The 15,854-nt window shown below is 41.2% G+C and overlaps 2 protein-coding genes across 2 annotated transcripts in view; one reads left to right on the plus strand and one right to left on the minus strand.

Moving 5' to 3' along the window:
• The window catches only part of LOC126267734 (leucine-rich repeat-containing protein 74A-like), a 322,570-nt gene that overhangs the window by 271,971 nt on the left and 34,745 nt on the right, over positions 1 to 15,854 (minus strand). The window lies entirely within an intron of this gene.
• LOC126267735 (uncharacterized) lies at positions 777 to 1,814 on the plus strand. The gene is made up of 2 exons (XM_049973038.1): positions 777 to 1,165; positions 1,571 to 1,814. The coding sequence occupies exons 1-2, from the start codon at positions 777 to 779 to the stop codon at positions 1,812 to 1,814; spliced, it is 633 nt and encodes a 210-aa protein (XP_049828995.1).

Consider the following 15,854-nt stretch of genomic DNA (forward strand, 5'->3'; position numbering starts at 1 on the left):
TTATTCTTCAAGAAATGTGAACTATGTGGTTAGGCTTTTAGTGCTTATAGATGTTCACAGGAAACTATTGTAGCAGTATGTGGATGTTCAACTGCAACCTATTAATGAGGCTTATCGAAAGTTAAGCAATGGTGCACCAGCCATATAGCTGTGTATTACTGGGGGGTTGTGAACAGTGAAAGTCAAACACTGTGAAACACAAATGTGCACCTGTTGGCTAAATCACTGAATCAGTATTGTACTTCCGCAACCCATTTTTCAGCCAGTGTAGCAATGCACTATGTCAACACTGAGGACAATCAATGAAGAAACAAAGTAGGTGAACCACCACATATGGTGCCCCAACTTGAGAACTATTGTGCGTGGGCACAATAAACTAGAACGCAAAAACTTTGACAGTGAAGTGTCAACTCAAGCAGTTTACGGGTTTAAATGGTAGACATCCTACAGCCAATCTTTGCTGGAGTTTCATGGCCACAGTAGGACAATCAGCAAGCAGGTTCTATGGAAGCAGCCATTGAGTACAGGACACAGCTGACTGAGATGAACAAGACACCTTGCCAAGAGAATTACAATTTGCTGCAGCCTTGCAGATCCAGTTGACAACAGTAACAGCAGCAGCAGAAGAAGAGTAAATGATCATAAGGTGATTTCATAGCAAAAGCTGTTTCATATTAAGTGAAAAATAATGAGTGGCCTTAACAAACAAGTTATTAAATGAACAGAATGACATAAGTGGGACTGGTTCTGTAGACGGTTGTAGTTATAAATCAGACATGAATTTAACTTTGGAGGATGGGGATGAAAGTCCTATTGTAAAGTGCGAAATGGATGGGAACATTATTGAAATGGATGAAGTCATTAAGGTTAAGGATGAGGAATCTAGTAGTGAAAGTCAGCTAGAGCAAAAGCGTATGGCAGTGAGAATAGTGGAAGCAATGTTAAGACAAATTATGAGTAGTCTGAATAGTATGGAAAGTAGTATGAAAGAAGACATTAGTATTACTAAAACTGACATGACTAGTTTAAAAGATAAACTGAAGAAAGAAATTAAAATGGAACTTAAGGTAGTTAGCTCTGGTCTTTCAGAATTAAATAAGAGGGTTGAGGCAGTAGGGAAAGATTGTGATGAAAAGATAAAGAAAGTAGTACATAACAGTAATGAGTAATTAACATTGATGAATAGTAAATGTGTAGAAGAGAGAAAGAAACTTTGTGATGACTATAGTAGGAGGATGGAGGCTTCTGAAAAACAGTTTAAAGATGAAGTCAAAGCTGCGAGGAAATTTTGTGCTGAAAACAGGGTTCAAATTGAGAACCAAATCAATCAGATTAAAAAATGATTTAGAAACAGAGGTAGAAACCAAGTGTGCAGTAGTGGTAGAGAAAAAACTGGTAAAAGTAAATAAAAATGTAGATTTCAAATTGGCTGAAAAGGAGAAAAAGATGGAAGAGGTCAAAAACCAGAAGCATAGAGCATTTTGTCTCCCAAACAGTCCTTCATTTGTTAGTTGTAAGAAATTTAATATTTTGAACCATATGAGGAAGTGCATTCACTGAATTTCATTAGGGAATTTAATGATTTGCCTGAAATATGGAATGACAAAGAGAAAATGACATCTGTAAGAGGTCTTTTGAAAGGGGATGCTTATGGATGGGCAGCTCAGGTAGCTGATAGTTGTACCTCATGGAAAAGCTTTGAGAAAGCATTTTTAGATGAATATTGGTCCAAAGAGAAGCAGCAGAGAATTTTGAGTGAATTTTGGGGAGGAGAGAGATTTGGCTCTTGGAAGGGTACTGTGGAAGTTGGATAAATGAACTGAAATATTTGGACAAAGAGATAAGTAGTGAATCAATAATTATGGGTTTAGAAACTAAGTTGCCCCAGAAAGTTAGAGAATTGCTTGTATCTGCTCCTATGGGTAATATTAGTGATTTCTCGAACTATGTTCATGAAGTGGAGAGTGTGAAGCCATCAGTGGTCGATCATAGGAGAAATTTTGATGACAGTAATCAATCAGGGAGAAAATTTCAAGTAAATAGGATGACAGGACTAATTACAATAGAAATTCAAGGAATGGCTGGGTGGAGGATAGCCAAAATGGGCACGGGAATGGTAGGAGAAATTCAAGTAAAAGAAATGGAGGAGATGATTTTAATTCTGGATCAAACCATTTAAACTAGGTACTGCTCCAATTTTGGATCACACCAGAGTAGATAGTGTTGAAGAGCCACATGTGTATTTCTAATGCTAGTGAGATGTGGAATGATGGTGTGGGTATCAATCTTTATCCCGTAAAAGGAGAGGAGAAATTTACTATAATAAAATCAAATGATGAAACAGTGTGTATTGATGTTGCTCAGGATGTATAAAGTGTCAAAATGGATGGTAAATTTTTAAGAGACATAATGAATTCAGGTGTTTTGCTTTGTGGTTTAATATGGAAACAAGGATCAATTAATTAGCCAAGTATTTGAGGACAGTGAAAGTAACAGTGATATGATTCTGAGAGTAGTTGTAATAATGATAGCAGTGACAAATCCAGTAGTGATGAGGATGAGGTATTTGAATTTATAATTGATCATGATGGTCAGATGATAAGTAAATAAACAACAAAGGAGGATAATATGAGGGCTATCCACAAAGTACATTACGTTTTGGAATTAAAAATAAATAAAGTATTGGAATTTTTTTTATTATATACAGATGAAAGCCACACTTAAATACTAGTTTTCTACATCGTTGCCATTTAAATTAAGGCACTTATCATAGCGATGGAGGAGCTTGGAAATGCCTTTGTCGTAAAATTCGGCCACCTGCGCCTTCAACCACGTGGTTACCTCTTCTTGAAGCTGTGCGTCGTCAACAAAATGCTGCATAGCCAACTACTTCTTCATTGCTGGGAATAAGTGGAAGTCGCTTAGTGCCAGGTCAGGAGTGTACGGTGGATGAGGAAACAACTCCCACTTAAAAGATTCGAGAACTTCATGAGTGGCATTTGGCGTGTGGGCCCGGGCGTTGTCGTGAATCAGCAAGATCTTTGAGCCCAACTTTCCCCTGTGTTTGTTTTGTATTGCTCTTCTGAGGTTGTGCAGAGTTTGGCAATACCTTTGAGAGTTTATTGTAGTGCCTCTTTCCAAGAAATCCACAAAAATCACACCTTTCCTGTCCCAAAAGACAGTCGCCATCACCTTCCTTGCCGACATTGTTTGCATGCATTTCTTGGGTTTTTGGGGGGAATTTGTGTGCCCCCACTGCATTGACTGCAATTTTGTCTTGCAGTTCACATGCTTAACCCATGTTTCGTCACCAGTAACGATGAGATCAAGTAATGAGTCGCCATCTTTCTCGTAAGCGTCCAAAAACGTTTAACGCTGCAGCCATTCGCTGATTTTGTGAATCTCTGTCAAGATTTTTGGTATACATCTTGCACAAAACTTGTGGTAACCAAGGTTTTCGGTAATGATTTCGTGCAACAAACTTCATGAAATTTGTGGAAAACTCATAGAAAGTTCCGTTATTGTGAAATTACGGTTTTCACGGACTGTGGCATTGACTTTTTCAACAAGTTCAGCAGTCACTATGCTGTGTCTTCCACTTCGCTCTTCATCGTGAATGTTTTAAATTTTATGACCCATTGACGCACTCCACTTTCAGTGATTATGTTGTCCCCATACACTTCACGAAGCTGCCGATAGATTTCTATCGGTGTACAGTCTTTTTGCAGTAAGAAACCTTATTACAGCATGCTCTTTACACTTCACGGCATTTTCAATTAACGCTGACATTTCAAACTGTCACAGTAACTCAACAGAGTACAGCAAGAACCTCTCACTAGCACGGCAGGATGCCATGACACCAAGATGGCCACACTAGCTTCGCCCCTAACGGACAAAAACGAAAATGTAATGTACTTTGTGGATAGCCCTCGTATTATGCCTAATGAAGAGTTAGAGTTTGAGAGTGGTAATGAGGTAGAGGACCATGCAATTTGTCATTTGACTCTGTCTGATAATCAATTTGGTAAGCAGGATGATAGTTTTTCCAGCGAAAGGTTAATGAGGATTTGTTGTATGAAGAGGATCACATGGTAAGTAGAAAGGAAGTGTGGCACATTGTAATAACAGCAAGTGTACAAGGTATACATATTAAGTGTTTACTGGACAATGGCAGTGATTTTAATGGCATTTGACAGGAATTTTTTGAATCTATTATGAACACAGAGGGTATAGTAGTGATGCATGTTTCTGGAATGAAAATCATTGGTGCTACAGGTAAGCTACCAAAGAGTGTGAAACAAGAAGTATTATTAACTGTGGAATTGGCAGGACAGCTGTTGGAGTGCAATTTCTTGGTAATTCAAAATCTCAGCATTCATGTAATATTTGGAACTAATTTCTTGTGTAAATATTGATTTTGCTAGTGGTAAGTTTAGTTTTAAGTGCAATGGAAGTAGGTACGAAGTATTGTTTCTGGAAGGTATGGACAAGTGTGTGCAAACTGAATTAGATTTGCCATTAAGAGTTTTGACCACTGAGCAGGTTACTGAGGAAGAAGAGGAGGAGAGAGTAATAATAAAGAGAGTTGAGGATATTGAAGGTATTACAAATAGTCAAAGGGAAGAATTAAAAGGTATTCTCCTGAGCATTTTCAGACAGGCCTGGTTTGGTAAAATATTTTGAGTTCAAATAAAAGTTTAAGGGTCATGAACCATTTTTCAGAAAACCTTATACTATTCCATTTTTACTATTCCATTTTCGAAAAAAGAAGCGACAAGGAAAGAAATTCAAAAGATGGCTTCATGGGGTATAATTGAAAGGCCAAACAGCAGGTTTAATAACTCACTTGTGGTTGTAAAGAAGAAGAATGGTGGTGTCAGGTTGGTGCTGGATACCAGGAATTCAAATGAAATTGTAATAGGAGAGAGTAACAGACCCACTAACATAGATGAAATTTTGCAAAAGTTCCATGGATGTAAATTTGTGACTTCTTTTTATGTGACTTGTGGCTATTTGAATACCAATTTGGCCAAGGAATCTAGCCCATGTACAGCATTTTGACATGAAGGTTTTACCAATACTGTGTGGTGCCATTTGGTTTGAACTTGTCTGTGTGCATGTTTATCAAGGTATTGACATGGTGCTAGCTGAGATTTTAACTAATAAAATCATGGCCTATGTAGATGAATGATATCCTAGTAATGAGTGCGGAATGGTTCAAGTACTGTAAGATTCTGAATGAAGTACTGAGAGCTACACTATGTGATCAAAAGTATCCGGATACCTGGCTGAAAATGAGTTACAAGTTCATGGTGCCCTCCATCGGTAATGCTGGAATTCAATACAGTGTTGGCCCATCCTTAGCCTTCATGACAGCTTCTACTCTCACAGGCATACGTTTGAATCAGGTGCTGGAAGGTTTCTTGGGGAATAGCAGCCCATTCTTCATGGAGTGCTGCACTGAGGAGAGGTATTGATGTCAGTTGATGAGGCCTGGCAAGAAGTCGGCATTCCAAAACATCCCAAAGGTGTTCTATTGGATTCAGGTCAGGACTCTATGAAGGCCAGTCCATTACAGGCATGTTTGTCATGTAACAACTCCGCCACAGGCCGTGCATTATGAACAGCTGCTCAATCATATTGAAAGATGCAGTTGCCATCCCCATATTGATCTTCAACAGTGGGAAGCAAGAAGGTGCTTGAAACATCAATGCAGGCCTGTGCTGTTATAGTGCCCCCTCCATGAAAAACACTACCACACCATAACACTACCACCTCCGAATTTTACTGTTGGCGCTACACAACCTGGCAGATGACGTTCACTGGGCTTTCTCCATACCCACACACTACCATCATGATTTGTCACTCCACACAACGTTTTTCCACTGTTCAATTGTCCAATGTTTACTCTCCTCATACCAAGCGAGGTGTGGATAGATGTCTGCCTATTACACATTACGACCCTCTTCAACTGTTGGTGGACTCTGTCAGTCAACAGAAGAAGTCAATTTGTACGATTTTGTGCTGTATGTGTCTCTTCATGTTTCCACTTCACTATCACAATGGAAACAGTGGAGCTATGGATGTTTAGAAGTTTGGAAATCTCACATGCAGACATATGACACAAGTGATACCCAATCACCTGACCACATTAGAAGTCCATGAGTTCCACGGCACCCCATTCTGCTCTCTCACGATGTCTAATGACTAATGAGGTCACTGATATGAAGTATCTGGCAGTAGGTGGCAACACAATGCACCTAATATGAAAAACGTATGTTTTGGGATTGAACAGATATTTTTGATCACATAGTGTATGTATACAGGAGATATGAAATTAAAATTAAGTAAATCTGAATTTGTAAAGAAGGAAATTTCATTTTTGGGTCACGGGGTTAATGAGGAAGGTATACAGCATGATCTAGAAAAGCTTGCTGCTATTGTTGATTTTCTACCCCCAAAGAACAAGAAGGATCTTCAAGCTATGTTTGGCTTCACCAAAAGTTCATATCAGATCACTTATTTAACTGTTTTTGCAGTGGTAATTTGTTGAAAAAGAATGTTGTGTGGAATTGTGTGAAGAGGCATTTCAGAGTTTGAAAAAAGAATTATTAAATAGTAAGATGTTAGTACATGCAAATTTTTCACTGCCTTTCTGTATGAGTACTGCTGCAAGTTTTTGTGGTTTGGGGGTAGAAATTTTCCAGTTAGCGCCTACTGAGATGGGGTTGAACACAAAACTATTTCTTTTGCTAGTAGAACATTACAGCCGCATGAAAAGAACTATTACATTTCAGAATCAGAGGCAATTATTTTTGGATTTCAAAAGTTTGAGTTCTATTTGCTTCAGCATAAGACCATAGTGTATACAGATAATAAGGTATTGAATTACTTTCAGAAGAGCAGGCTGAAACACACCAGGTTAACTAGGTGGGCTCTGTATTTGCAACAATTTGATTAGGAGGTAAGGAATGTAAAAGGAAAAGACAATATTGTGGCTGATACATTATCTAGGATGCCAGCAAGGAAGAAGTAGTGAGAACTGTGAAGCACAAGTAAGGTTGTTTTATTTGCAGGGAGTGAAGGATGAGAAGCTTATTAGGAAAATTCACAAGCAAATGAGAAGGGAGCAGAATGAGGATCCAAATTTAAGGTTGGTTAAGCAGTATTACAATTCAGACAACATGCCAAAGGTGAAACAGTACTATACTACACATAAGGGGATGTTGTTTAGGAAGAAAAATTTGACTGATCAGGACTGGAAGTTATGCTTTCATGACCAACATGTTGATAAATTTATTGACTACCTGCATGAGCGTTATGGACATTATGGGACCAGAAAAATAGTAGCTAAGATACAGGAAACAGTAATATTTAACAACTTGTGGAGAAGGGTTAAGTAAAGACTAGAAAGGTGTGATAAATGTCAGAGAGTAAAGACAAGTGTTGTGTCATCAAAAGGCTTAATGCATTCTGTTCTTCCTAGTGAACCTAAGGAGCTTATAGCAGTTGAATTTTTAGGAGCGTTGCCTGCATCTGCAGGAAGTTGTAAATATATTTTCATTGCTTTTGGACACCTTCTCAAAATATGTAAAACTGTATCCAATTAAGAAGGAAAATACTAGTACTATAATTGAGAAGTTGATATATGATTACTTTTGTGATGTAGTGGTACCAAAATCACTTTTGTCTGACAATGGTCCGCAATTTGTTTCAGAGAGGTTTGAACACTGTAGGAGAATACACAAGATAAAACACATAAAGATTTATACCTATTTTCCAGAAAGTAATATGGGTGAAAGGGATATGAAGGAGATTATTTGTGCAGGACTTATTGTAGTAAGAAACACACTGCTTGGGTGGGTCATATTCGACATTTTAAACACATTATCAGCAACTTGTGGAACAAATCAACCGGATATGCCCAAAGTGAGCTTATGTTCAATGAGAGACCCAGAAACGTCATCAGAGAAGAAGTGGATATCCCTCAGGTAGGTGAAGTAGCACAGGACAAAAAAATCAGATGGGCTAAAGAGATGATGAAAAAGAAAGCAACAGGAAGGAACAGAGGGCACGATAAAGGAATGAATCCAACTGGTTTCAGAATAAGTGACCTTGTCCTCATCAAAATCAAACAAAAATCTAGCAAAGGAAATGATGAGATTAAGAAGTTTTTGCGTGTGTATCATGGTCCTTTTAGGTGGTATGCATTGCCCATGACAACTCTTATGAATTGGCCTACACAAAAACTAACAGGACTTTTGGGTTAAAGAATGTCGTTGACCTGAAATCCTATGTATCACCAATTAGATGTTTGAGTATTGTTCCACAACAGTTTGAAATGTTTCTGAGCTTGGGTAGTATTGATTTTGTTAGAAGAATGGAGTGTGCATTGAACCAGAAGTAATACCTATGAGCAAGTAGGGTGTTCAACAATCTGTGTTGGATTCATTATATGGCGCTAATGCTTACCCAAGCTGTATGTCTGATTTTTCATGTTTCCTGAGACAGTCAAACTCTTCTCCCATCCTATCTGTAGTTTATAAGTGAATCGCAAACATTCTGTCTTCGAATTTTGTGTGATTTGATACAGTAGGATTCTTTGGTATAGAAATATTTCAGAAAAGGTTTCTCTAGTGTTATCTGTGTCTAAATGTATATTATGTGGTGTTAGTTATAAGTAATGCAATCATAATAGGATGGAAAAAAGTAAATTGGTAACATGGTTAAAGAATTTATGTCAACCAAAGGGGTAAGGTAAAATGAAAATGAAAGGTGTCAGCTTATGTGGAGTATAATTAACATTTGAAGTAACCAGCTTGTGGGTGTAGTGCAGCCAAGCAGTATAAACCATTGTGAATACTAGACCTTGATATTAATTGCTGTGTAATAAACATATTTGTGTTCAGTGCAGTCAGTATATGTAGATAACCATCTACCCATAGAAGTGTGTCATGGTGCAGCCTTGCTTAACATTAGGAATTTACAACTTCAAACTTAGTAGTGGAAAGAATAAGCAAGATATGTATGTATATCACACTTCAGGCTAGAATGTCAAGCAATTTGATGGAATACAGTGAAGTAATAGTTTTTCTGAGCGATAATTTTGTCTGATCAGTAAGGAGAGTTAAGTTTGCCTTAGCATAAGAATCTGTTACTGTGGAGAGTTTTCTGTAGAATCAATTTTGCATTAGATAAGCAGAGCAGGTGTTCATTTATTAGATAGTGAAACACTAATGAAATAATAAAATAATGAATAATGTTAAAGTCTTAATGGTTAGGAAGCCTGTCTCTGCAGTAGGGATGTTTTTTGAGCATGCACTCCACTAGCTAACAAGGTAAGAAATGTAAGTGATACAATGGTGCTGACAGACATGATTAATGAAAGAGATAACTGTATACAAACAAATTTGGTGTAAATGTCTTGACCTAAATTTTGAACTAGGCAACATTGGGTACTGTTAATGTTATGCAATTTATGAGACTGCAGCTGGGAATGAGAGCTTAACAAAAAGAGCAATATTTACAAATTGTATAAAATTGCAACATTGGATCCATGATTATCTGAAAACTTCTATTATGAACTTAAAGTGGTAATACTGGGATGAAGAAAAGTCATTTTGCTGATTAACTGATAACTGTGGTGGTAGACTGATTGTATATTCTGACAGGTAAACTATTTGATAACATTTTGTGATTGTGTGAGTATTTAATTTTCTCGTTGAATGAGTGTAGTACGCAGAGTGGAGAAGGGAAGTGGGGCAATGATTTGGCAGAACTTCCATCCCCTTAATTTTCATCTGAATAGTAATTAAGCTATGTAAATGCAACTATTCTTTTTTCATAATGTAATGATTAGTAAATTTATGCTAATGCATATCTCAAGTTTTTGCTATGTTGCAAATGGAAAAGAAAACCAAATATTTCAAGTTGAACCAGTTTCAGATAGTTATGACTTAGAGTAATGTTTTGTAGTGTAATGTGAGCTAGTTTTAAAATTTTTTCTAGTCCACACTTTCGTACTATAGTCAATTTTAGTGCTAATTATTACAATGTTATGAGAACTATGTAATGTAATATATTTATGAAGTAATGGCCATTATTTGACATTAGTGCTCAACAATTTTTTTTACTTAAGTTAGAAGTAAAGTAAGTGTACTGAAGTAAGGTATTTTGTCTCATTTTTTCATGTACTGTGGTGGAGGAGAACCACCTCCGAGGGAACTGATAGTACTGCATTTCCTTACTAACTACCACTTGGACCTCTGCCGAGTGCCTCGATCGGGCACACAGTTTTAATTTGCCAGGAAGTTTCATATCAGCGCACACTCCGCTGCAGAGTGAAAATCTCATTCTGGAAACAACATCCCCCAGGCTGTAGCTAAGCCATGTCTCCGCAGTATCCTTTCTTTAAGGAGTGCTAGTTCTGCAAGGTTCACAGAAGAGCTTCTGTAAAGTTTGGAAGGTAGGAGACAAGATACTGGCAGAAGTAAAGCTGTGAGGACCAGGCGTGAGTCGTGCTTTGGTAGCTTACGTGGTAGAGCACTTGCCCGCGAAAGGCAAAGGTCCCGAGTTCGAGTCTCGGTTGGGCACACAGTTTTAATCTGCCAGGAAGTTTCAGAGGCTGATTTGTTCAGCAAAGCTGTCAAAAGAATTTATGCACTGACCACCAGGAGCGCTGTGGTTAAATTTCTTTTGCTGCAGTCAGTTGCCCTATGGCTTTTGTTCTGACAAAAACTTCACTTAGTTACCAATCAGGCTTGGCTGATATACCTGCCTTTGTAATAATAGTACATGTCTTGTTTGATGTGTATGTTTGGATTGTTCTGCTTGTACTGCAGAGACCTGATTTTTCTAAAATAAATGTGCTTCACGATACATCAGAATTAATATTTCATATCTGTACCTGGCTGAGTCACGGGTGCTTCATATTCAGTTTGGAAGACTCATGACCTATGACAGCACATTCGAGTTTCAGATGAGATAGCTGAGTACAGCTTACAATGGTGCTGTTATAAGGGCTTTTAAGCACAGATATTAATTCAATTTGTTGAATGTTGCAGAACAACTCTCTTTGAATATCGTGTCAATGAAGGTAGTAATGGATGTCAACATAAATAATGTGGTCATCAACTTAAAGTGGCATCTTTAACAAATAGTTGACACTAAAAGGCAGCCTGAATTGTGGATAGCCGTTCCAAGTGAAGAAAGCTAAGTGCTCTTGTAATATTCTTTTAAATTTCAGTGTTGTGATCTGTGAAATAAGAGAACAGTGTTTATGACTATAAACAGTTACAGCATAATTTTTGCAATTAGTGTCAGCCAAATATTTCAGCATGGCTAATCTACAAAGTGACATTAGCAGACATTAAGCAGGATCAGAGGAGGAGAACGAGGCAGAATTACCTCAAACAACAGTGGAAACTGCCACAATGAATCGATAATGAAAAGAACCAGCAGGAACAAGCCAAGCTGGTTCAGAACAAACAGAACTACACTCCTGGAAATGGAAAAAAGAACACATTGACACCAGTGTGTCAGACCTACCATACTTGCTCCGGACACTGCGAGAGGGCTGTACAAGCAATGATCACATGCACGGCACAGCGGACACACCAGGAACCGCGATGTTGGCCGTCGAATGGCGCTAGCTGCGCAGCATTTGTGCACCGCCGCCGTCAGTGTTAGCCAGTTTGCCGTGGCATACGGAGCTTCATCGCAGTCTTTAACACTGGTAGCATGCCGCGACAGCGTGGACGTGAACCGTATGTGGAGTTGACGGACTTTGAGCGAGGGCGTATAGTGGGCATATGGGAGGCCGGGTGGACGTACCGCCGAATTGCTCAACACGTGGGGCGAGAGGTCTCCACAGTACATTGATGTTGTCGCTAGTGGTCGGCGGAAGGTGCACGTGCCCGTCGATCTGGGACCGGACCGCAGCGACGCACGGATGCACGCCAAGACTGTAGGATCCTACACAGTGCCGTAGGGGACCGCACCGCCACTTCCCAGCAAATTAGGGACACTTTTGCTCCTGGGGTATCGGCGAGGACCATTCGCAACCATCTCCATGAAGCTGGGCTACGGTCCCGCACACCGTTAGGCCGTCTTCCGCTCACGCCCCAACATCGTGCAGCCCGCCTCCAGTGGTGTCGCGACAGGCGTGAATGGAGGGACGAATGGAGACGTGTCGTCTTCAGCGTTGAGAGTCGCTTCTGCCTTGGTGCCAATGATGGTCGTATGCGTGTTTGGCGCCGTGCAGGTGAGCGCCACAATCAGGACTGCACACGACCGAGGCACACAGGGCCAACACCCGGCATCATGGTGTGGGGAGCGATCTCCTACACTGGCCGTACACCTCTGGTGATCGTCGAGGGGACACTGAATAGTGCACGGTACATCCAAACCGTCATCGAACCCATCGTTCTACCATTCCTAGACCGGCAAGGGAACTTGCTGTTCCAACAGGACAATGCATGTCCGCATGTATCCTGTGCCACCCAACGTGCTCTAGAAGGTGTAAGTCAACTACCCTGGCCAGCAAGATCTCCGGATCTGTCCCCCATTGAGCATGTTTGGGACTGGATGAAGCGTCGTCTCACGCTGTCTGCACGTCCAGCACGAACGCTGGTCCAACTGAGGCGCCAGGTGGAAATGGCATGACAAGCCGTTCCACAGGACTACATCTAGCATCTCTACGATCGTCTCCATGGGAGAATAGCAGCCTGCATTGCTGCGAAAGGTGGATATACACTGTACTAGTGCCGACATTGTGCATGCTCTATTGCCTGTGTCTATGTGCCTGTGGTTCTGTCAGTGTGATCATGTGATGTATCTGACCCCAGGAATGTGTCAATAAAGTTTCCCCTTCCTGGGACAATGAATTCACGGTGTTCTTATTTCAATTTCCAGGAGTGTAGGTCAGAGTGAAAATAGAGGAAACAGATTAACTTTATGACAGAGTAAATGGCTGAATTTCCGCAGAATTTTATGAAATGGGTGGCAATCTCCCAGAAATAGACAGAAATGTTCTAATGTTTGTTTTGAATACAGTCAGAGAGTCCCTTTAGTCAGCCATAGTGCTAGTAGTGCTAGTGTTTGTTTTCAATACCGTCCAGAGACAGGTAGTGCTATTTTCCTTGTTTCTACAAGAAGTGGTTAGCAATCACAGTTTAGTCAATAATCAACCGCCTTTAGTGAATTAGCAGTCTAGTTAAAAGCTGATTAACACTCTATAGTAAATTGATTTCTTAGGATGGCTAGGATGTGTGGCTGCTGTGTACGGACGCAGGAGGAGCTGGCCACTCTTCGCGAACAGCTGAAAGTGTTGATGGCCGCGGTCAGCCGTCTTCAGGCTGCTGCCTCGGAGTGTAGCGGCTCTGGGAAGTCTGGTGCGTTGCATGGTACACCCCAGGTGTTACATGCTTCACCCACTGTCCCTTCTGTCGAGACATCTTCGCGGGTACCGGGCGCGGTTGGGCCACCCTCTCCCCAAGGGGAGTGGCGGGTTCAGCGGCGTTCGCGGCGCACGAGGCGGAGGGTCAATGTGGAGGCTGGCCGTGTGGCATCGCCCGCTCTGCCTGTGAGTGGACATGTGGCTGCTCCTTCAGCAAGGTCCGAGCAGGCACACGGGGGGAGGGGTTTATTAGTTATTGGGAGCTCCAACGTTAGGCGGGTGATGGAGCCCCTTAGGGAAATAGCGGAAAGGTCGGGGAAGAAGGCCAGTGTTCACTCTGTCTGCTTGCCGGGGGGTCTCATCCGAGATGTGGAGGAGGCCCTACCGGCGGCGATAGAGAGCACTGGGTGCACCCGACTGCAAATTGTTGCTCATGTCGGCACCAATGACTCTTGCCGTCTGGGTTCAGAGGTCATCCTCAGTTCGTACAGGCGGTTGGCGGAGTTGGTGAAGGTGGAAAGCCTTGCTCGCGGGGTGGAATCAGAGCTAACTATTTGTAGTATCGTTCCGAGAACCGATCGCGGTCCTCTGGTTTGGAGCCGAGTGGAAGGCTTAAACCAGAGGCTCAGACGATTCTGCGGAGAGCTGGGGTGCAAATTTCTCGACCTCCGCTATCGGGTGGAGAAATGTAGGGTCCCCCTGAATAGGTCAGGCGTGCACTACACGCCGGAAGCGGCTACGATGGTAGCGGAGTACGTGTGGAGTGCACATGGGGTTTTTTTAGGTTAGAGAATTCCCTCCCTAGGCCCGACAAGACGCCTCCTGAGACGCGGCAAGGCAGGAGTAGGCAAAATGCAACAAGGAATAACAATATTAATGTGCTAATAGTAAACTGCAGGAGCGTCTATAGAAAGGTCCCAGAACTGCTCTCATTAATAAACGGTCACAACGCCCATATAGTACTAGGAACAGAAAGTTGGCTGAAACCAGACGTAAACAGTAATGAAATCCTAAACTCTGATTGGAATGTATACCGCAGAGATAGGCTGGACAGTGAAGGGGGAGGCGTGTTTATAGCGATAAGAAGTGCAATAGTATCGAAGGAAATTGACGGAGATTCGAATTGTGAAATGATTTGGGTGAAGGTCACGGTTAAAGCAGGCTCAGACATGGTAATTGGATGTCTCTATAGGCCCCCGGGCTCAGCAGCTGTTGTGGCTCAGCACCTGAAGAATAATTTAGAAAATATTTCGAGTAGATTTCCCCACCATGTTATAGTTCTGGGTGGAGATTTTAATTTGCCGGATATAGACTGGGAGACTCAAACGTTCATAACGGGTGGCAGGGACAAAGAATCCAGTGAAATATTTTTAAGTGCCTTATCTGAAAACTACCTTGAGCAGTTAAACAGAAAACCGACTCGTGGCGATAATATATTAGACCTTCTTGTGACAAACAGACCCGAACTATTTGAATCAGTTAATGCAGAACAGGGAATCAGCGACCATAAAGCGGTTACTGCGTCGATGATTTCAGCCGTAAATAGAAATATTAAAAAAGGTAGGAAGATTTTTCTGTTTAGCAAAAGTGACAAAAAGCAGATTACAGAGTACCTGACGGCTCAACACAAAAGTTTTGTCTCAAGTGCAGATAGTGTTGAGGATCAGTGGACAAAGTTCAAAACCATGGTACAATATGCGTTAGATGAGTATGTGCCAAGCAAGATCGTAAGAGATGGAAAAGAGCCACCGTGGTACAACAACCGAGTTAGAAAACTGCTGCGGAAGCAAAGGGAACTTCACAGCAAACATAAACATAGCCAAAGCCTTGCAGACAAACAAAAATTACGCGAAGCGAAATGTAGTGTGAGGAGGGCTATGCGAGAGGCTTTCAATGAATTCGAAAGTAAAGTTCTATGTACTGACTTGGCAGAAAATCCTAAGAAATTTTGGTCCTATGTCAAAGCGGTAGGTGGATCAAAACAAAATGTCCAGACACTCTGTGACCAAAATGGTACTGAAACAGAGGATGACAGACTAAAGGCCGAATTACTAAATGTCTTCTTCCAAAGCTGTTTCACAGAGGAAGACTGCACTGTGCTTCCTTCTCTAGATTGTCGCACAGTTGACAAAATGGTAGATATCGAAGTAGACGACAGAGGGATAGAGAAACAATTAAAATCGCTCAAAAGAGGAAAGGCCGCTGGTCCTGATGGGATACCAGTTCGATTTTACACAGAGTACGCGAAGGAACTTGCCCCCCTTCTTGCAGCGGTGTACCGTAGGTCTCTAGAAGAGCGAAGCGTTCCAAAGGATTGGAAAAGGGCACAGGTCATCCCCGTTCTCAAGAAGGGACGTCGAACAGATGTGCAGAACTATAGACCTATATCTCTAACGTCGATCAGTTGTAGAATTTTGGAACACGTATTATGTTCGAGTATAATGTCTTTTCTGGAGAC

This window comes from Schistocerca gregaria, chromosome 4 (assembly GCF_023897955.1).
Source record: "Schistocerca gregaria isolate iqSchGreg1 chromosome 4, iqSchGreg1.2, whole genome shotgun sequence".
Taxonomy (NCBI): Eukaryota; Metazoa; Arthropoda; class Insecta; order Orthoptera; family Acrididae; genus Schistocerca; species Schistocerca gregaria.